General features: G+C 40.7%; 12 protein-coding genes across 12 annotated transcripts; 3 read left to right on the top strand and 9 right to left on the bottom strand.

Moving 5' to 3' along the window:
• On the bottom strand, nucleotides 1-651 carry VCUG_00509 (uncharacterized protein). Its single transcript, XM_008075338.1, has one exon. The coding sequence runs from the start codon at nucleotides 591-593 to the stop codon at nucleotides 114-116; it is 480 nt and encodes a 159-aa protein (XP_008073529.1). The 5' UTR covers nucleotides 594-651; the 3' UTR covers nucleotides 1-113.
• A 997-nt stretch (nucleotides 652-1,648) lies between these two features.
• VCUG_00508 (uncharacterized protein) lies at nucleotides 1,649-2,341 on the bottom strand (the record flags this gene model as incomplete). Its single annotated transcript, XM_008075337.1, has 1 exon — nucleotides 1,649-2,341. One exon carries the CDS (start codon nucleotides 2,339-2,341, stop codon nucleotides 1,721-1,723), a length of 621 nt encoding a protein of 206 aa, XP_008073528.1. The 3' UTR covers nucleotides 1,649-1,720.
• A 1,435-nt stretch (nucleotides 2,342-3,776) lies between these two features.
• On the top strand, nucleotides 3,777-4,559 carry VCUG_00507 (uncharacterized protein; the record flags this gene model as incomplete). The annotated part of the gene is made up of 1 exon (XM_008075336.1): nucleotides 3,777-4,559. The coding sequence occupies one exon, from the start codon at nucleotides 3,777-3,779 to the stop codon at nucleotides 4,557-4,559; it is 783 nt and encodes a 260-aa protein (XP_008073527.1).
• Nucleotides 4,560-5,260: 701 nt separating this feature from the next.
• On the bottom strand, nucleotides 5,261-6,553 carry VCUG_00506 (26S proteasome subunit P45 family protein; the record flags this gene model as incomplete). Its single annotated transcript, XM_008075335.1, has 1 exon — nucleotides 5,261-6,553. One exon carries the CDS (start codon nucleotides 6,551-6,553, stop codon nucleotides 5,279-5,281), a length of 1,275 nt encoding a protein of 424 aa, XP_008073526.1. The 3' UTR covers nucleotides 5,261-5,278.
• An 811-nt stretch (nucleotides 6,554-7,364) lies between these two features.
• VCUG_00505 (uncharacterized protein) lies at nucleotides 7,365-7,983 on the top strand (the record flags this gene model as incomplete). Its single annotated transcript, XM_008075334.1, has 1 exon — nucleotides 7,365-7,983. One exon carries the CDS (start codon nucleotides 7,365-7,367, stop codon nucleotides 7,944-7,946), a length of 582 nt encoding a protein of 193 aa, XP_008073525.1. The 3' UTR covers nucleotides 7,947-7,983.
• Nucleotides 7,984-9,065: 1,082 nt separating this feature from the next.
• Nucleotides 9,066-9,957, bottom strand: VCUG_00504 (uncharacterized protein). Its single transcript, XM_008075333.1, has one exon. It carries the CDS (start codon nucleotides 9,938-9,940, stop codon nucleotides 9,086-9,088), a length of 855 nt encoding a protein of 284 aa, XP_008073524.1. The 5' UTR covers nucleotides 9,941-9,957; the 3' UTR covers nucleotides 9,066-9,085.
• A 1,002-nt stretch (nucleotides 9,958-10,959) lies between these two features.
• On the bottom strand, nucleotides 10,960-12,241 carry VCUG_00503 (uncharacterized protein). Its single transcript, XM_008075332.1, has one exon. It carries the CDS (start codon nucleotides 11,838-11,840, stop codon nucleotides 11,073-11,075), a length of 768 nt encoding a protein of 255 aa, XP_008073523.1. The 5' UTR covers nucleotides 11,841-12,241; the 3' UTR covers nucleotides 10,960-11,072.
• A 757-nt stretch (nucleotides 12,242-12,998) lies between these two features.
• VCUG_00502 (uncharacterized protein) lies at nucleotides 12,999-14,147 on the bottom strand (the record flags this gene model as incomplete). Its single annotated transcript, XM_008075331.1, has 1 exon — nucleotides 12,999-14,147. The coding sequence occupies one exon, from the start codon at nucleotides 14,145-14,147 to the stop codon at nucleotides 13,200-13,202; it is 948 nt and encodes a 315-aa protein (XP_008073522.1). The 3' UTR covers nucleotides 12,999-13,199.
• A 350-nt stretch (nucleotides 14,148-14,497) lies between these two features.
• VCUG_00501 (uncharacterized protein) lies at nucleotides 14,498-15,265 on the bottom strand (the record flags this gene model as incomplete). The annotated part of the gene is made up of 1 exon (XM_008075330.1): nucleotides 14,498-15,265. A coding segment is annotated over one exon (719 nt), but the record flags the coding sequence as incomplete, so codon positions are not given.
• Nucleotides 15,266-16,364: 1,099 nt separating this feature from the next.
• VCUG_00500 (uncharacterized protein) lies at nucleotides 16,365-17,309 on the top strand. Its single transcript, XM_008075329.1, has one exon. It carries the CDS (start codon nucleotides 16,374-16,376, stop codon nucleotides 17,151-17,153), a length of 780 nt encoding a protein of 259 aa, XP_008073520.1. The 5' UTR covers nucleotides 16,365-16,373; the 3' UTR covers nucleotides 17,154-17,309.
• Nucleotides 17,310-17,980: 671 nt separating this feature from the next.
• Nucleotides 17,981-18,344, bottom strand: VCUG_00499 (uncharacterized protein). The gene has a single exon (XM_008075328.1). It carries the CDS (start codon nucleotides 18,320-18,322, stop codon nucleotides 18,035-18,037), a length of 288 nt encoding a protein of 95 aa, XP_008073519.1. The 5' UTR covers nucleotides 18,323-18,344; the 3' UTR covers nucleotides 17,981-18,034.
• A 560-nt stretch (nucleotides 18,345-18,904) lies between these two features.
• Nucleotides 18,905-20,821, bottom strand: VCUG_00498 (diphthamide biosynthesis enzyme Dph1/Dph2 domain-containing protein). The gene has a single exon (XM_008075327.1). The coding sequence runs from the start codon at nucleotides 20,756-20,758 to the stop codon at nucleotides 19,394-19,396; it is 1,365 nt and encodes a 454-aa protein (XP_008073518.1). The 5' UTR covers nucleotides 20,759-20,821; the 3' UTR covers nucleotides 18,905-19,393.
• Between the last annotated feature and the right edge of the window lie 429 nt (nucleotides 20,822-21,250).

The following is a 21,250-nucleotide window of genomic DNA, read 5'->3' as shown; positions in this document are numbered from 1 at the left end:
GACCATGGTCTTGGGACCATCAAATCGTGCAAAGAATATGGCGAATTGTCCGATGTACGACCAGTAAAACACCCTTATCATTACACGCAGCTCTTTTCTTGTCTTGTAAGCGTCTAAATTAATATTGCTGACTTACCATTGATCCTTGGATTCAGGCCAATCCTTTTGTTGTCTTCCCAGAGGAAGTCTTTTTCAAACTGCGAGAGCAGCCACACAAAGGTGACAATTTCGATGATGTCGAGGAGTACAGTCGCGAAAATCGCAATGGTCAGACCGTACCGTTTCGTTTCTGCCGTTAGTATACGGGCCAGGAAGGACAACGGTATCACCGTCTCATACACTACCACCACAATATACACCTTCGCCATGAACAGGTTCTGTGTGACGAGCACGACTGATACAAAGTAGGTTTTGTACAGGTTAAGGGCACTTAGCAAAGACACGTTCAGCCGAGCCTCATGGATTCTTAAGTCGTCGAATATTTCGTTGTTGAGATGGAACGCCAGAGCATAGACCAATAGCACGATACTGTGCAGGATGTAGTAGAACGGCAGTTTGGTTTGTGCATCTCTGAACTGAAAAAGTGTGGGCATAGTGCATGAGAAGACTCCATAGATTTATGGTCCCGTGCATAAATACATGGTTATGCAGAATACAATTTATATTTTGTTCTTACGGGGATAAAAATGGAAAGGACTCTTACGCAGCATATTCACCTTGATGCACCTCACCAGGTTCATAAATTGATGCACTAAGATCAAATATTGTCATGAAAGGATCCTCTTACAGATATTCATACATATTGAATGCGAACCAAGACATCAAATAGTATGAACGAAACACTCCAAGCCTATGCCATAAAACGATGAATTGTGGAAGAATGAAGACTCAGACAGTGAGTAAGCAGAGTAACATGTATCATCTTCAGAGCCTAGAATTCAAATATTTCCATATAAGAAAAACGATCTATGTGGTGTTTGCTTGGTGATGAAATAAAAATGAAGCACAATGCGCAAAAGAATAGCAATGGCACACTTGCTTGTGTGAATGGCAGCTGATGTATTCGGATAAAGCAAATTGGGTAGAGTTGTACTGCCTCCTAAGTTGTGTGGACCGAAACGGTCACCTGAAGATCAGAGAATGATAACTCAGCATTTTTAAAAAAAAGAGATGGCAACTCATAGTAGTAGGTGTAAAACCACAGCATATATCAGAGGAGCTGAGCCTAGATCTGTTGGAAATAGATCCTAAACAAGGATGAGGGCACTATCGATATCGATGTTCACAGGTGTTGTTCTGCGATCCCAGCACAGGAGTGTACAAAATAGATCATTGTTCAGTGTCTATGGCTGGATAAGCCCAAGAAAGATGTTTGACGGGATAACTGCGTGCCAGAGAGTGCTAAACAGAACTGAAGTTAAGTAAAGGTAAACTGAGCAACAAAATACGTGCGCAAAACCATAAACATTATGTTTATGTCATGGTGATGTATCAGAGGTACTCTGTGTTTGGTACAACGTGATATTTTATTTCAATGCAGGATTGGGATGCACTGTGAATATCAGTGGAGTGGTATGCTTAATTACCAACCTCATTTATAAAACAGTAAAATATTCCGCAAAATTGATAAAAAGCCTGAGTCATCAGCGATAGCATTCGTACATCTAAGTAAGACACGAGAACGTAAATTAATTATTTATTCTACTATAGTGACTGCTAATCATCTCTTCTTATACACGCATTCCTTTAGAAATATATCAGCCGCTCTATCGCATTCCTTGATTTTAACAAATTCAATGACAATAAAAAAATCATTTTTTGCGAGGACGCCACTCTTCTTAAACCCCATTGTCAACATCTGAGTGTAAAACTCGTTCAAATTGGTAATTCTGCTCAACACCTCTGCAATGATAACATTTCCATTTTTTTTAACCATCCTGTTACACTCCTTCATGGCAGCACCCACGTTATTCTTCATTAGAGACAAACAGTAAACTACACAATCATATTCCTCGTCACCACACTTTATCTCGTTGATGTCACATTTTATGATGCTTTCGTTGATAGGGTAGTAATCATATGAGCACACGTTGGGTATGGACTGCGCCAGGAGCGCCTCCCCGCATCCTACATCTGCAATTTTGCCATATTCCTTGGTTTTCAGATGTTCGATTATGGCGTTGATGGGATTCACGGGCCATTTATGGGTCTGAGAGCGATATCCTATGTGATATTCAAGAAGCTGTTCTGGTGCTATCTCCTGGTTCTTGTACATCAATTCGTTTATAATACGAAATTTTGCGCCTTCCAACCGTTTTTCATACTTTCTGATACACGACATACTATGGGGCGAGAAAAATTGCAATGAAATATTCTCTCAGCCTTGCTCAACGGATAAAGTAATTGAACAGAAAACATCAACGCTTACGATCTGCAGCATTCGTTCCATACATTTCAGAACATACGTTAGTTGTATGCCCAGATGAGCAGGTAACAGCTGTACCACGTACTTTTCTACAAATACCACCACCACATTCAAAACGTATTAAAACTAGCATTTGAGCTATTAAGCAGAGCATGTATCACATAATCACGTTTACCCGATACCTTTCGTTGTATAGGGCAACGGATGTTTACTAAAGGAGAAAAGTTAACGGCAATTGCTTTCTGCCAATGCTTCACTGCCACATACATCTTGCCCACCAGCTATATCATTAGTATTCAGTTGTATAGTTCTGTAAAAATTGGTTCATTTTTCTTGGTAGACATTCGATTCTCTCAGCCAATGAGCCATGCCGAAAAGCATTACATGGATTGAAAAATTCCTACATCGTGCTATAAATATCTAATACAGCCATTCTTACAACTTCTTGGCAAGAAGAAAGTTAAAGGAAAGATGTGGATGGCATGAACGCTACGGACAGAGAATTGCTGCATCAAATTGGCGTGCTGAAGAAGGAAATCAAACGAGTACAAAAAAACAATTCGCGGTTGAAAGAAGAAACAGAGAGAGTAACGAGAAATGAAGAGCAATTATGTCATGAATTCTATACATTTGTGGACAGTGCTGTGGATCGAATGCAAAGAATTATTTGCCGAATGAAAAAGATCTAGAGTGACTTAGTGTGTGATATAATAACTGTGGTATTTACATCATGATGATATTAACAGATTAAAATCACATCGATATGATCATATCCTGAGCTTTTTCCCAAAGGACCTTTTCATATTTTATTTTGCTAGGATTCTTCACCGCTCAAACACTAAATTTAGTGCCGTGTTGCCGCATCTTTTTTTTGCTTAAAATACGATCATCTACGTAGCAACAGTAAAACTGCTCTTGTAGTGCTCACTGTATTTAACAAATAACTTTTCAATGAGCTTGCCATGATGGTGAATATGGTCGCAAGCAATCAAATAAAGTAAATAAATCAACATTTTACCAAGGAATACAAATGGAGCAACTCTCCAGTACAGACAGCAAAACACTGAAATAAGATATGTTTTATTAAGCACACACTATCCTATGATCTAAATTGCTATCTTTACGTAATGGTAGCAAATAAAGCGCAGGCCCACGATATGGTTTTCATATTACAGCCGCTATAGATTAAATCCCACTATAGAGCAAAAAACACAAAACATGGAATATGTAGCGTTGCTAGCGTGTATATTGGTTAACATAGGTGATTCTGAACCACAAACATTAACACCTTTGTTCACAGACCCGAAGCAAAAACTAACACATAAAAATTATTTAACCCCTCCACAAGGAGATGCAAAACGACGGCAAAAAGGAACGAAAAATGATTTCCCGTGATTACTTAAATAATTTGAACCCCTACGCGTTCTTAAACCATTACGATCCAGAAAAAACGTTGGATGCGGGTAAATTAGCACATTTGGAGGCTACACGCAGAATACAACCGGAAATGACACCTCTTGCCGATATTGATTGTCTGGGTAGAGAAAGCGAAGTGCTGACCGACAAAATGATTAACATGATAAAAAATGAAATTATTGAGGAAATGAAATGCTTACTGACTGAAAACGGCCTGAACTTTGATGAAATTTATCAGGAGAAAACAGGTATAAACGAAGAAGTGCGGGTTGATGGAAAAAGCGTGTATGTGCACTGTTATGACAGTAATGCGATATTTAATATCATGGAGGATTACCTGCATCTCACTGGTATGAGCAGCCTTTGTCGTAAATATCACTGTGCCTTCCTTTACAAGAAACAGAGAAGACTGCATGAGAAGGTATTTAGGGGTTTCAACGATGTTCTTACCTCAAAGCGTTACGTGCCGAAGGAGATACACCTGCCCATTCCAAAAGAAATATCGAATCTGTCAGAGGCTCTCATTTTTAAAACGATTGTTGACAGGTACAAGGAAGAGCTGCAGCAGACACAGCGTGAGAGAAGAACTTTTATAAATAGCCATATCCTGGAGTGTTACTTGTCGTTTGTAGATCATAAAAAGAAAAGAAAAGATGAGCGCGATTTGCACTACGAATCTGTGAAGAAGCTGAAGGATGCCTTGCTCAAGGAAGATTAACAATTTTAAAATAATAAATAAAATTAAGTTGAAGAAAGAGCTATTTCAGGTTGATCAGCGAATTGGTAGCTCGTCATTTACCGCTTTGGCACGGCTTCGCAACGAAAAAGAACTGAGGACCTTTTCCTCAGCAATCACTTATTTACCGCATCAATAGCATTTTAGGGGTGGTTTTATGACGGACACATCGTTTGTGAAGAATGCTTTGTGCTCGTTGAATGACAGTGAGAATTGTAGCAAGAACTAGGAGACCAGCAAATACGAACGAGACCACGCAAACAGATGATCTGGCACTAAAATATTTTATACATAAAATGAAATTAATGCATTTACCACTGAAGGAACTGATCATAACACCACTTCTTTTGCCGCATCAAGATGACACCAGAATTGATCAGCGCGAACATTTTGTTTTGTATTATTGGTATGTGATTTATATGCTATCACATGGCATGTTTCTTGTTAAAGACGAAAGGCCGTTTCGAGAATGAAACTTGCAAAGATAAAACGATCAAACTGCCTTGCGAAACACCGCTGAAGCGACTTGCAGCCCCTCGCAAAACGGAGTTTTAAGTAAAAATTAGTTTGAGGCGCACTAAGAGACTTGACCATCAGGCTCCGTTAGAATTTTGCGGCTGCCGATCAAGGGCCCTTCTGACTTCTAAAATCGCAGGACCATAACAAAACCACACATTTTTTAATCGTCCTTTATTAAACACTCATGAGTAGAGATTTTGCGGCATTACTCCCTGCTTGAGATAGAATATCTTGTCCTTAGCCTTGATGAAATCTTCCATACAAACATGTCTGCGTCTCTCTCTCAGCGCATTCATTCCAGCCTCTGTACAAATTGCTTTTATATCTGAACCATTCAAATCTTCCTTAGAACTCACAAGCTCGTCAAGATTGACACTTTCATCGAGTGTCATCCGGCGTGTGTGTATCTCAAAAATAACCTTTTTAGTTGCAGCCGAGGGCATGGGAAACTCAATTTTTCGGTCAATTCTGCCCGGTCTTATAAGGGCAGGGTCGAGCGACTCGATACGATTCGTAGCCATGATAACTTTTATTCCCGGCTTGTTATCGAATCCATCCAACTGATTGAGCAACTCCAACATCGTTCTCTGTATTTCGCGCTGTGCGGCAGAACTGCTATCGTACCTTTTCTTTCCTATAGCATCAATTTCATCGATAAAAATTATTGATGGCGAGTACTGGTCCGCCAGCTTGAACAGCTCTCTTACAAGCTTTGGCCCATCACCTAAATACTTCTGAATTAACTCCGACCCAACTATTCGAAGAAACGTTGCGCTTGTCTGGTTGGCAACTGCCTTGGCAAGCAAGGTTTTCCCCGTTCCTGGCACTCCATAGAGAATTACGCCTTTAGGTGGATTTATTCCCATTTCCTGATACAATTCAGGATTGGTAAGCGGCAACTCAACGCTCTCCTTGATCTCCTGAATCTGCAAATCCAACCCACCAATATCCGCGTATGTCTCCGTGGGCGCTTTCTCCAGCTTCATGACACTCACAAGCGGGTCTGTCTCTCCCTCCAGTACGCCCACAACTGAATTATCCTTGTAGTTCAGAAGAACCGTGCTTCCCGGCTCCAAAACATCTTTATCAACGAAGCTGAGAATTTTTACGTAAAACTCCGGTCCTATGCCTGCACTCACAATTGCATGGTTATCATCCACAAACTCCTCCAGTGTGCCTACACTGAGGGGCGATCCTCGCATCTGCTCAACCATGCTTTTCTGATCGAGTAAGTTCTCATTTTCGTCCTCTTGGATACTCAGCAGGCTTTCCTCAAGCTGCAGATAGTCCAAAATTTTCTGATGTGTTTTTAGGCGTAGGCGACAGCGAGGCAAACTTGTGGTGGGCAACTTCGGCACTGTTTTGCTGTCTCTCACCAGTTTTTTGCGGCGTAGATTTAAGCTAGTGGTGTCCTGCTTTGGATTCGGTTTTGTTATCCGTGAACTGTTTACTCCCATTGAGGGGCTAAAAAACAAATGCTTAAATTTGCAACTGATGGATCTGCGTTTATCCCGTAAGGGCTCAAGCACGTTGCCACCCTATCTCTATTTGCAATGAATTTGTGGCAGAACATTGATGATGGAAAATGCCGAAGGGCAACTACGGGTAAGTGAACACATACTCATGAGCCACAGGCCAGCGACCACGGTTACTCCCAACGGATCAGACGCACTTATCTGTCTAGGTGTTGCGTGGAAAGTTACATACACGTAATTTTAGCGAAAAAACGAATCTTCAACTGAAAATATCTACTCTTGAACGTTTCCATCACGGCAGAGCATGATAATCACTCTACAACAAAACCTAGCGATTATTGGTATCTTAAGATTGGTACAATATCACACGAAGAGCAGACCCCGAATTGCACTACTATCAATAACTTCTTGGCAGCCATGCATTTCATGTAATTTGCTGTGAAAGCACAGAGCCTAAAAATACACAAGCGAGTAACTTGCTCAACCTGCATTACACAATGCATTCACGTCCTCATCGTTAACAAGTTCTGCGCTTCTCGGATTGTATTATTTGCTTGCCGAGATACTGAAAATTAATAAGTATTCATAACGCACATGCGATCGCTTCTATCAACCAAAACAGCGAGTGGTCCGTCAGATATCGAGTAAAAGTTCGGCTGTGCTTGTTTTATCTATTGCTTGGTGTTGCTCTACTGCAGCTTTAATTCGTATATGTAAATCTAAAAAACATTGTAACATCCGTAAATGAATCCTTTCACTATTTTTGTGTGACAGATTTTCGTACCCCATAAAAATGTACAACCCCAAGAAACTTGATGATATCGAAAATTACATTCTGCGAATAAAAAAGGGTTTAATGACGTTTGATATAAATAAGGATGACATAACGGACATGGCCATAGAAATGTCATCGCTGGGAAATATGGTGATGGATGTTGAGGAGCACAGCGTTGAGCTGACAGACGAAAAGGACCAGGAGAGATTCTTTGTGTACAAGAAAACTTTAAATGAGCTGCGCGACCAGTTGAACGAACTGAACAAGCAGAGAATATCGAGCGCTAGCTTTGAAGAAGTGAGTCGCTACGACGAAACGGGCGATGAACAGTTGAGTGAGAGCCAGCGGTTTTACAAACGTGGGAACGAAAAGCTTGATAGCTTGATTTCCGATGCTGTCAGCAATCTCGACAGCCTGTGTAAACAGAAGAGAATCATAAATAAAACGAGAAATACCCTTTTGAGGGGAAAAGATAGAATAGGGGATGGTATACAAGTGCTCAAATCAATAAGTGATAGATATTTGAATGATTATTATGTTTTTATAATTGGTGTTGCTGTTATTGTGTTCTTTATCGTAGTGGTGAAGGTTGTTTTATAAAATTGTGCAGAGGTGTTTTTTGGCTGAAAACCGGTGAAATAAACAATATTTTTAGTAACGTGCCATCCTGCGTTTGTGGGTTGACTAAGTCCTTTTAGTGCAAATCGTGCCTCAGAATGCTCTTAATTACAGGACCTGTCTTGGGGACTGCAAAAACTGTTGGAGGTTTATTTGAAAGGTTTAAAGCACTCATACACTGGGCATGTTTCACGAAAGCTTTTTTGATTTCTCTTCTCATTTGATCATGCCGTTTGCGCATTCACAAAAGGTTCTTAAAATATTTACATGTCATTTTTTCCTTGTGGCCGAGTTCATCAGGGTAAATAAACGATACTACTAGGTCAACAGTTTGTAAAAAGTTGATATGCTTTGGTTTTTCTATTCTATACACAAGGTTCTGTGCTAGTTATCATGTTAATCTTGGCAGTATAGCCGAGAAAAGTGCTTTTATTTATTTTTATTCTTTACATGATGCGATCATACACCGACAAATTAACAAATTGCTTGTTTACGTAACTTTTGCAATGCAATAGCAGCTTACCACGACGAAAATTCGTTACGGTAGCGGAACAGTTCTTTGATAACCAAATATGCATATTTATTTCTGTGTGTGAATTAGCCGTGCTCATACAGAATATACTATCTTAGAGAAACGGTTCATTTAATATTAGACGGCAAGGTGCCATTTTGCAGTAGGTATCGCAAAGTAGCATTTCATTAACGTGTATTTCAATCTTCTTATGTATAGAAAAACACGATATGAATCACTCAAATGTTCAATTCCGTTATTTAAGCCATTTATTTATATTTCATACACCAGAACAACTAAACAGACACATTTTTTGATCTGCAGCGGATATTTGGTTGAGCCGTTTGTCATGCACAATTCTTAGCGAAAAACGGCGGCTACAGCATTCACCAAAAATGCAAAATATGAAAGTGTCGCTAAAAGCAGAGTAAAATGGTAGCATAAGGAGATATAATGTTATAAACGATGTAAAATAATAATTTTATAATCTAAAAGGCTGCATAGCAACGTATCCCAGTTCATTCTTCCAATCTAATATTTGTTTGGCATCAAAAACGGTATTGTCGCTCATACAGCATCTGTTCTCATATTATCTGTGCCCATTTATTTCTCAAACTCTGTCATAAAGTGCGATTGAACAGAATCTGTTGTTAAATACACACTTTTTATCCCTGATCATTTGAATGTTTTCATCATTAAAGATATACCACCTATTGGCTCTCAGTCCCATTGCAAATGCATGTCTTCTTCTCAGCTTCTTACTTTTCACAGAAATTATGAGACCAACTAACCTGTACTTCTTTCCAAAAACTATGATTTCTGGATTGCAAACTACTCTATCATGGGATGCATCAGTGTAGCTATGCACATTCCAAAGACATACAACTAATAATTCGGGGAATATAAACGATTTTTTGTCGATGACCTTTTCCAACCCATTTTTCAGCATCTCGTTGACATTACCTTTGAGAAGTGGATAAAATCTAAGGAATCTGTGATAAAGCGACAAATCGCTCTGAATTTCCTTCGTTTTTTCGTAGTTTTCCTGGGCCAAGAAGAAATCGCTTGCTATTGTCTTCTCCATGCATTTACCGATGTATTCCAGAGCAAATATGGGCGATCCTCCCTTGTGTGACAGGTTAAACTCCTGGTCAGCCTTATTAAACATTTTTTGGTACACTGGCAGCAAGTTTACAGTGCCACCCTTGCACATCAGAGCTCTTATCTCGATCAAACTTTGTATCATTTCATTTTCTGATGTGGAATACTTGGTGAGTAATTCATTGAATCTGTCTGATGAAAAAAGTGCTTGCATGACAGAGTTTAGATAGCATATGCCCATACCGTTCCGTATTCCACACAGCAACGGTTTAGGTCGGTATTGGTGCGGTAGAATGAGTACAAAACTGGATAAGAGTACTACAGTTAGAAGAATGATGATGAGGATGTATGACTTCTTATACATGGTTAATGATATTCAAAGATGTCACTTTGGGTTAGAGGGGTCATTTTTAAAGCTTTACTTCTGCTATCTGATGATCAATTTTTTTGACCAGTCATATCGTTGGTAAAATAATTACATCTGCAATGAGGTGTGCTTAGGCAACATTTACGCAATGTATTGATAAAGGGGTTAGAAAGTATAAACTACATCATCAATGGTGCTGACCTAATCCATTTTTATGTCTGACGTGTTGCTAAAAAACGAATCAAGATGTTTGGCAGTGTGCAAGATGGGAATTAAAGATCAGTGAGCAGTAGAGGTAAGGGCATGTCTTTCTACACATTTATTTAACGATGTATAACTACGATACATGATTTATAAAAAGGTTCATCGTAATGGCACGCAATGTTATTAATGTTGTGGTATAACGCGGTCTTATGCCATTTAAATTGCCAATACTAGCTCTGTGGAGCAAATGATTGACCTGATCCAGAATCAGGAACAAGTTATACCAAAGAGCCTGCAAAGTAAAATGATAAATAATCTGATTGTCCATCATATGACCTATCATCAGTTGAATACTTGATTGGAGAGTGTATGTTTATCACGGCTATCAGGAAATACACAAAGATGATTTGTTACTTTGTGATAAATCAATGATGGTAATCAATGATTTGATCGGTGATGTTATCTGGTCTTAGAAGTTCATGTAAAGACCTCATGCAGATGAACCATGTTAGACCAGCTTTGAAGATCAACACGATTAAACACGTTGCACGGTGAATATGTGTTACCAAATAAAATATTGGGGAGGCAAATCTAAACTATCCAAAGAATAGCGCAAGACAAAGACAGCGCAGTTGTTAGGGCAGCAGCTGTACCGGTAGGCAAAATTAACATCAATTTGAAAAAGATTTACATCGTTCTGCAGATCATTTTAGCTGCTAAAGCAACATATCAAGATCTTAATGCAGAGTACAAGATTATTTAAACCAAATGATGAATGAACGAACGTACTTTTACCAAAAAATTGTATGTTGCTTCATTTCAAATGCATCGTATGGTAATACGATGCATCATCACTAAAATTCTTTTCTTGCCATCCGCCCAGCTAACTGGACAAAATGACTAAAACACAGGAGCTTAAAAACTTTTAGTGATCGTCAAGGAACTTAAGTATCCACTTCTTGCACCGGAAACACTTCTTGTCGTGAAAAATATATGACGTAACAAGACAAGAAATGTCCATTCGATGCGTGCATTCATGATACAGAATCGTACTGTTTCTTTTGCATTTTGAGCATTTCTTAGGAAGTTCCAGTTCCCAGGACTCAACAACGGGATTGGCGAGCATCGCCAGGTAAATGAGCTCGCGTAAATTATGATTTAACGAGTTTACAATCGGCCTATATTGTATTTTCAGGGCATCAAGTCTTGCAAGGCATTCAGGGTCTTGTCTGCCATCGCCTTTGTTTGCTAAATCCTCCAACTCTACCAATAATTTTTTCAGTTTATTGTTCAATATGGTGAACAACTTCATGTATAGGTCAAAATTGCTGCAACCAAGCACGTTGCGATTAGATTTTGGGTCGTTGTTATTTAAATGTTCTCCCCATTTCAGAACTTTAAGATACATTTCGGCAAAGTTTCTTGTGTACTGTTCATCACCAATTTTGACCTTAAAATATGTCTCTGGCCTTTCCATCATTAGAACCGTGTCTAGGATCAATTTCTCAAAATTGCTGTAAACTTGGGAAAGATTAAGCTCATTCTTAGCCTGAAATATTGTTTTCTTCGATTTGTACGACTTTGTACAAGCGACATGATTGTGTGCGATGAGAACAACAGTAACGCTCACAGCAATGAATACAGATCCTTGAAATAGCAATCTTGTTAATATCATAAAATTGTACGGTATCATTCTTGTTTCTTCTATGTATACTTTCGTGCAAAATTTTTTTCACTTACAAAATGGATATTTCCGCGAATTGTACCATTCCATCTAAAAATTTTTATACCAGATCCGAATAATTTACCTTTTATGGCATGAACATGCTGTTCAACACGATTATTTTCATAAATTGTTTAACTTATCATTGCCAATGTCACATCGTTCTTGCGGATTCTTTTCCAGTTCTTCACATTTGTTGCCTTAACCACCGATCATCCCGCTTTTTTATCGTAAAAAGATGCACTGATAGCAGCACAATGGTTTATCTCAATTTTATCCCGCAGTTTATTTCATGGCATTCTTAGCTCTCACTGATGTAAAAAAGTTCTTCTTCTATCATCACAATTTTTGGTACGCACTACCGAGCAAACCTCTGCCAAAGGGGATGTCTTGTTTGAGTTTATGCATTATGCGCTGCTTAACCTCAATAACTCTGTACGCTGCATTGCTTACGTTTTAGGAATGTTGCCAGGCTACACATCATGCTATGAAACAGGTTAATTCCATTATCAACGCTTTGGTTGGCAAAGCATAGTCTGTTTCTCACATGGTACAAACGATCATCTTCTGGAAATGAACGCACTTTCCTTTTAAATCAGCAATTTCTATTTTTTGCAAAACCATGCCAACACGAAAAGCAATTATATTTCACATAGTTGAAATGTATTATCTCATTACCACAGCTTATCATGATTAAATGAGATTAGCTCACGTATATCACAAACCTGGAAAGGAACTATTAATGTTACGTGTTCTCTTAACCGAGTTTTTAGCGCGGTTCCGTATTCGTTAGACCTGAAGACGACAAGAGATACAAGTGAGCCTTAGACTGCACTATGCCCACATCTAATGCTCGATACAAGATCAAGCTCATACTGCACTATGCCCACATCTGATGCTCGATACAAGTGAGCCCTGGACAGTTCCTAAGAATATTGGCGCAAGTGCCAGCCATTAAAAATGGTTTTATCGAATTTACTGACAGGTACGTTTTATGTTGGCCAGCCCTGGCAAAGCCATCACAATGCAGCCATACGCAGTCTCAGCACTGAATTGGTACAAAAGGACGTATCAATCAGAATACAACCGTAGAACAAACGTTTGCGGTGTTAAGCATAGGAATTCGTACAAAAAACGGAGTTTATTATAGTGCACGGTTTATTAACATGTTTGTTACGATGGAAATACGCCATTTTTGAATCAGGTTTTGCTATTTCTTGGCATAAAATGCCATAATTGTTAATAAATTGCACATACGGTCATGGAAGTGTCCCCCTTACCGCTTGCCATCGATCTGCGGTATGCATGCTCATTTGATGGCATGATCGGTTATATCAACTGTTTGGCGTGCCGTATCCGTGGTTGCAATATTTTGAGTTCATTTCCACAAAGGCTCTCCAGCTCGCCAACTATTCCTCGTATTTGCCACATCGCACCAACGTTCTGTATTTTGTTTTTGTAACTCTCGTGCTGATCGAACGCTTTGTGCAGTATTTTGTGCGTATGCGATTTAATTTCATACATTGGCGTGGTTTCATCGCACAAATCGAAATACTCGTTCAAAATCTCGAACGACGACTTGTTCTCGCCCGAGAAGATCAGCGGATTGTACAAGTGAGTCTCTGCAACCATCACTCCGTCGCACTTGGTGAAACTGAGACAGTCAGTGATGTCCTTTCTGCAGAGAATGTTGCCATTGGATATTACCGGTATGCCGAGGTGTTCTTTTACCAATTTTATCGCGTCCCAATTGGCCAATCCTGTGTTCGGTCCTCTCTGTTCACGTGTTCGGCCGTGCACAGCAAGCATTTTGCACCCACTCATCTCTATCATACGGGCGTATTCAATTGTCCGCCTATCATCATCGAAAATGCGAATTTTGCATGTCACCGGCCGTTCCAACGACGACAATCTCTTTATAATTTCTGAGGTCAGCTGCCAGTCGTTCTGCAGATACGCGCCATAATTCCCCCGCTTGGCGATGAGCTGCGGGCACCCAAAGTTAACATCAACCGCCAGTGCACTCGTAAAGTGCTCAGCCGCTTTGCGCATAACACACGGATCGTTACCGCATATTTGCACAATCAACGGCGAATCGATGAAATCATCAAGCCATCGCTTCTTGTTTTTTGCCTGCAAAAACTTCTGTGTGTGCACCATTTCGGTGTAACAGAGATTCGCGCCGTATTTTCGTGATAGTGTGCGGTATGCCAGGCCACAGTTCTTGTACATCGGCGCGAGGACCATCAGCGGCCCATTTCTGAAGAACTCGTGCATGGAAGGGCTGGGAAATAGAACAGGCGTTTTTGAAGCGTAGTGACCGTGCCCGATCAGTCAAAGGTGCAAGCCAAGAAATTTATCTCAACGCACTTTCAGATCCGGTAACATCAGCTATGAAGCAAAAAACCAATCAAAACGTACGCATCGCAGGACAAAAAAATACAATTTTTTACATTTCTGTGTCTCACAAAATGAGCTGCCAGAAAATAACCGTGATTCGTGTCGGTGACTCTCATCCGGTTTGTACGGTCACAGATACGCTCTTCCACGGTGACATCACTGTCTGACAGGTATGCACGTCAGGATATTCCCGAAACACGAACAATCGTACCATGTAAGATCAGTTGATAGATTTTAAATTTATTTTTGCTCCATCACACAGGTCTTACCACGACCCTACACAAAACTTATCGGACTTGCATCATTTTCTGACACAATAACCTGCACACCTGGTATTTTGTCCTCCATCATCCCTTTCAAGTGCTCCAAGAACCACCTCTCACTTCTGCAATGCTCCAGCATCATGATGGTATTAAATTTTTTGTGCTTCAGAATATTGTGGTGCGTCATTTCACCGGTAATTATTACCGAGTTTTCACCGCCACCAAAATGTGCGCTCCCAACACCCACGTACACATAGGGCGGGATGCTATCCATACGGTGTATATCAGACAGTGCCAATCTTATCTCCTTGGCATTGCATGTCTTTTTCAGCCTATCAATGATAACACTCATCCGGTTTCCGTTATTACCCACAGCCACAGAGTCTGCCACTTCAATACCGAAACATCCAAGTTTTGACAGCAAGGTCGTATTCATGAGGTTATCCAGCGCCGTGTGTGGTGAAAAAACGCTGATGTGATTCTCAATAATAGCAGCTGTGAACAAACCAACGTCTCTTTGCGCGTTAAACAGCACAGGATGGTACGATATTACCTTTTTTATGTTCTTCTCAATGCATTCTCTCAGGACTTGCGGAGTAAAATCGATCGTTAAAAGATATTTTCTGTCGTTATTCTCGATGTTGCTGGGAATCAGGATGCCTACGTTATCCCATGATGCAGCGCCTGATAAAGGCGCGTAGAGTTGGAAAAATGGCAAAATGTGATTCATCGCGATTTGTGAACGGGAGGGCCCTGCAAATTCACAAATATAAAAATTGGGTTCGACACAAATCACCGTTCATGCTTACCTGTGAACACCACCGCAAGGTTTGCATACAGCACAGAGAGGCAGATAGCGAATCATGAACAGGGGTGCTATACAAATAATCGCCACATGATTATCAGACAATGCATGCCAAGTATTTTACGAATGAACCAAATCTGTTTCAACAGTGTGCACACGAATTGAAGGCAAAACGTGCTTTACAAACAAAGAATTTAAAAAATATCGATGAGGTGAAAAAACGGGTGTAAACTGGCAGTACAGCATTGGTCACTGTATATGAAACTATTAGCGAGGTGTTTCACAGTTTAAGCCTACTTCAAGTGCAGGTAACGAATTGTTGCTTTTTTGAGATTTTCGATTGGGCCAAGGGCTTGTTGCGGTCCATTAGGACACTTTAAAAACTATCACCGTATTAATGCAGAAATGAACGGTAAGACAGACGGTTTCAGTGTAAATTACATATAGAGCGTGCAATGTAGGTTTGCAGGACTGTTGCTCGGTTTCAATCGGAGAGTCATTCAATTAAAACGTGCAATAGCGCTGCATATTTCTAGTATTTTGGCCGGTGCTCATCGTGCTCTATAAACGTGGTGGTTGAAAAGCTGACTGGCATTCTATTGGCACGTGTACGAACATTTTCTACGTAAAAACTGAGCACGGAAGAATGCCAACAGCACGGTACGTAACGAAGAGTATTTGAACACAACACGAATGGTTGTGTGTAAATAGACTGGAAATAACAATGGAAAGTGATGAACAAGCAAATTTTATACAGAACGAGACGGTGATGCAGAATATGGAAAAAACATTGCGGACCGCGGAACTAGAGCTGAATGTATCGGTATCTCCAGACTTGACCGCAATCACAGGTTACCTCCTAAATATCACCGTTATACGATGTATAAATACCATTTAACAGGTATTTTGCGGTGCTTAGACGGCCATCCACAGTTGCGTACCGAAACCGAAACATTTTTGTATCACCACCAATCACGAATAAAAATTTTATAAAAATGAGATCAAAAATTTATAAAATAAAGGAGATTAAGATAAATGTGCGTTGGACTGTTACGAAAGATGTTTATGAACTGCAGAGCAGCCTGCCGCAGAGTGGCGAATTTTATCGCGCCATCTAACAAAAATAGGGATGATATTAGATCGAGCGAGGAAGAGCGGATTATCCAGAGAAGCAGAGATCGGATAGTTGGAAAGAAAAATAGAAGAAAGTCGACCAATAAAAGCGCGAAAGAGGATGCGGGTAGCGTAGTGATAGATAGCGATGTCTCATCTATGTCGGGCATATCAGAATCAGGAAGTGCTGTGAAGGACAGAAGAACCGTGGATGAAAAGGAAGCAAGATATCCCAGAAAAGGGATTGCATCCACAAAGGAGTGGAGCAGGGCTGTGAATGAACAAATGAGTGATGATCACAACTCTTTGGTCTCGCTTAGTCTTTCGAAGTGCGAAGAGAAGGACGTTAAACGTGAAAATACCGACAAAAAAAGGCTAAGAAACCAAAACAGCTCCAGAGATGACAGGTTAGCCCGTGATACAAACAAAGTGTCACAAGTTTCTGTTTTACGGAACAAGATACCATTCAAGAGAAACGAGAATTACCGCAGCTCCTCAATGACAGAGTCATCAAGCAATATCTCCCTGCTACCGTCAGACAATGAATATGGAGAAACAAAGCCCACGATTAACTTTAAGAACAAGAGCGATTACTCTGATCTGATAGAAAATTATGAAGACAGTGGTGAGCAAAGACAGGTTATAGATAAGATGAAGAAATTTTTGAAAAAGTGTGAAGGCAAGAAAAAAGGCAAAAAGTAGAGCGTGTAATGCATCGATACGGACATAATGAGAGAGATATCGTATTTTGACATACCACAATAGAAAGATGTAGCGTATAAGTACAATAACGGACTACATCAGGCAAAGTTTATGAACGTACTCTAACCAATCCTGGCTGGTTATCCAAGGGAACAGAATGAACAGGTGTTCCACCTCTTTCCTTATAAATAAACATAAATATATGCTATGCCAGTACGGAACAGGCATCGATCCAACAGTGCTGTTCATGAAACGATCTTCCCTCACAATGCCATACTGCAACCATGCTAGTGCAATGTGGTGTTCTATTGCACAAAACTATGTTTTTCTAAAGATAGGTATTTTAGACCTTTTCGAAACATAAAAACCCTGAAATAGCTCTTAGCAGTCTAAAATATTCAAAGTGGCACGTATCCATTCCAAACACCCTGGTGCTCAGAATCGTACCTTAAACGCTTTCACAGGCCCTTAGCCAAGGAAAGAAGAACTTGGAGCATGGTGAAATGAGAAGGTAATCACCGCACTCGGTTGCTCAGCTTCTTCCAATGCGCATTTGAATGCGAGTACACCACGAATACGTAGCAGCAATCAAAAGATACTCGCCAATAAAACATAAAATACTGCATTGGTTGCACAGTTACGTTCAGCCATAAAAACCGTTTGATACCAACATTCCTAAAAATGAACAACCTTAGTGCAACTTCCTGCCGATAAGAGAACCACAGTTACGTTCAGCCATAAAAACCGTTTGATACCAACATTCCTAAAAATGAACAACCTTAGTGCAACTTCCTGCCGATAAGAGAACGTAACAAACATTTTAGTCATTTTCTACTAAAAATACGTTTATTTATCTCCTCATACATCAACAACACTTTTAGTTATTTACAACCAAATTTCTTTCTCAAGTCGGCATATCCGCCAACAAACTCGCCATTCACAAATATGATAGGAAATGTTCTGTGACCGTATTCTTTCTCCGTCTCATCAACAAGAACAGGATTCATCTGCATGCATGCACATTTTACATCAATACTTTTCTCTTTCAGCAGTTTATGTGCTTCTATGCAGTCCTCACAGTCCTTCATTCCACATATTACCGAAAGCTTGTGCTCCTTCACGTAGTTCTTGTTTAAGTTGACGTATACACAGTGCGGCTCATCCATCATAAGAGTGTACTTTACAGCGATTATATACTTTCTGTGCTCTATTTTCTATTCGTTTTCGGTCCAAACCTATTGTTGTGTGCCATGATAAAAAGTAAATCTGACTTGTAAAATTTAAGGTAGTCCTTTAGACCTATTGCAGCGTGATACGCTTGACAACTGCCCGTAGAGCGGCTGAGCAATGAGCTATGTCGATATGAATGGAGCAATCACGCCGATAAGAAACGAGCAAACGATTCGTTGCTCGTTTCAGAAATAAATTGAAGAACCAGTGAAAATAGTAATAATGTGCAGAATAGACATCAAAGAGCAACGCGCATCCCAAATTTTTGGTGCGTTGCTTATCTTGCACTAGGACATGCACCTGCACGAATAGACACATCAACAATTAGCGGCACACAAAATATTTGGAGATAGAGCATATTTCTATACACAGAAATAACGCGCACTCCAGCTCTCCTCTGACAATTAATTTTACGGTTCTCAATTCCTTCAATTTGGTGCTGCATCTTCATGCACTGGATAATTGGTTTTTGCCAGGACACGGCAAACATCATCCAAACACCTTTTGAACCACGATCTGTGCCAGGCACGACGAAGCATTGGTCGTACAAAACGGAAGAACAGTCGAACTAGGACTTATCGATGCAAAAAATATTTTTATTCTTTCGTTTCGGGCTACGGTAACATGCTTGCATCCCCTTTACGCACCACATGCTTCTTTTACTGCAAGTTAACGGATAGTGCCCGTACTACCGTTCAGTTTAGCTGCGTACATTCGAGCCCAACACTTTATCACGCTGTTTCATCGCTTATATCGTGGTGTAAGTATCGATTCAACCGTGCCAATCTCATCTTTCTACGAGTTGCTTAGTTATGACACTTTTCTACCGGCCCATCACCTGGCATGCCCAAAAAGATTGCTCTGCGTGTTGTTCAACGCCAGTATTCGCCCATAATACACCACACGATCAGTTCAACCGCTCTTTCACCAACATTAACCTTTCTCTTCTTCATCACGTACTTGCACCGTTTTTCGTACCATTCCATCCGATCTGGTCGCAATCATACGGTCTACCTCTCACCCATCTGCTTGTACGACCCGGCTATACCATCCAACCCGTCATGAATCCTATCATCAAACTGTTCAACATAGAAATTAACGCACTGGTCCTCATTTCTCTTTATCAGCTCGCCTGTGCTGTAATAGTCACATGCAATCATATCAGTGCACTCGTTGCCATCCGCACCGGCATCGTTGAACGTATTGACATCGTACGCACCGTCCCACCTCTCCCCGTCAAACGCCAAATTGAGTTCAAACGGCACAACGATCGGCATGCCGATATTGATGTCAAAGCGTGTGTGGTACCGGCAGTCCACGATTACAACGCATTCTATTCCATCCATGCACGTTAACCGCTCGTACGAAATGTCACGTAAGTAGTACATGTACACTTTTTTACCTCTGCTGACCAGGTACTCCTTTATTTTGTATGCGAATTGTTCAAGTTTGAAGTTTGTGAAGTAAATGCCGAAGATGTTCAAGTGCTTGACCTTTTCTACGCGGCTGAGCCGCGATACCAAAAATTTTACTCTGTCGAACTCGGTTGTAAAACTGTGCGCCCTTTCTGTGTTGTGAGGTGTTACGGTGGTGCTTTTAGTTCGGGTCTGTCCTGTTCCCGGAGTGCAACCGCACGGTTCATGGTCATTGCCTGTATGTTTGACCAATCCCTCCTCACCGATAGGTTGGCAATCGCTGCTGTGCTTTGCTGTTACATCTGTGCGGTTTGCACCGCTACCAAATTTGCTCTTCTCGTCCATTGCTCCGTCTTTTCGTTCAACAGCATCCTTCAGCGCACTGGCAACCGGTCCATTTACGATGTTCTCCATGTTTTGTTCCCTATCACCTGCAGTTACACCACACAGCGCAGCATTATCTGCACTAAGCCGCTGAGCGCACTCCTCATCGTTCATCATCACACCGCCCGTTTTCCTCACCTCCACCGTGCCGTATCGCATCTGGTAGTACTTCACAACATTTTCATTCGTACTATCAACGATAGCCCGTCCCTTTTCCACATCCACAACAACCACTCGTTCACATTTGTCATCCAACACTGCATAGCACTCAAAATCGTGCAACTCGCACATCTCACACAGCACAACGTACATGCCGCTCTTCACGTACTTCAATCCGCATGCAAACCTCGTTGAGCACAGTATGATCGGCTTGTACGCACGCAAGCCGTTATAAACTACCCGTGCAACGCTCTCGTTGCCGTACTCTGGTATGATGTAAATCTGTTGGTTTGTTAGCGGTTTTATATCACAAATGGTGCTCAGACTGAACGTGTTGTTGAATTTTATGGACGTGATTGTCTGTGCAGGCGTGGAATGTGTGGTTACTGTTACTCCGTTGTGGGTGCCTGTGGGCATTCAATGGGCACTTGGTTTTGAGAATTTTTGATGGGCGAGCAGAGCACAGAAGCAGCCCTGAACATGCAGCTAAACAAGAGAAAGCATGCAATACGAGTTATTTAACAGTATGTGGTGCTGAGATAGCACCACAGTGTATTAACAGTGCTTATAACACCGGTAAATAAATGAGCAGAACAAAAAGTGTAAATTCTACAGATTTACACATAACACTGCAATGCAACTGGAGCAGTAGATAATTTCATCATTCACCCACTCCTTACAGCAATTTATACCGCTTCTTACGGTAAACGTTTAAATAGCTGCTTTGGGAACGAAGTTATGAAATAATACGCCTGTTCAGCATTCTCACCACGTGCTCCCGCACATTTATCGCTCTGTTTGCTATTGCTAGAAATACCATTTTTTATGGCGGCGCCTTCACAGCCAAAAATTTTGGCAATACACTCCTCCGATTTACCGTCCATTACCACGCAGATAAATTCCTACGTG

The sequence above is a fragment of the Vavraia culicis genome, assembly GCF_000192795.1.
Source record: "Vavraia culicis subsp. floridensis unplaced genomic scaffold supercont1.5, whole genome shotgun sequence".
Taxonomy (NCBI): Eukaryota; Fungi; Microsporidia; family Pleistophoridae; genus Vavraia; species Vavraia culicis.
This window is presented reverse-complemented; position numbering and strand designations above follow the sequence as displayed.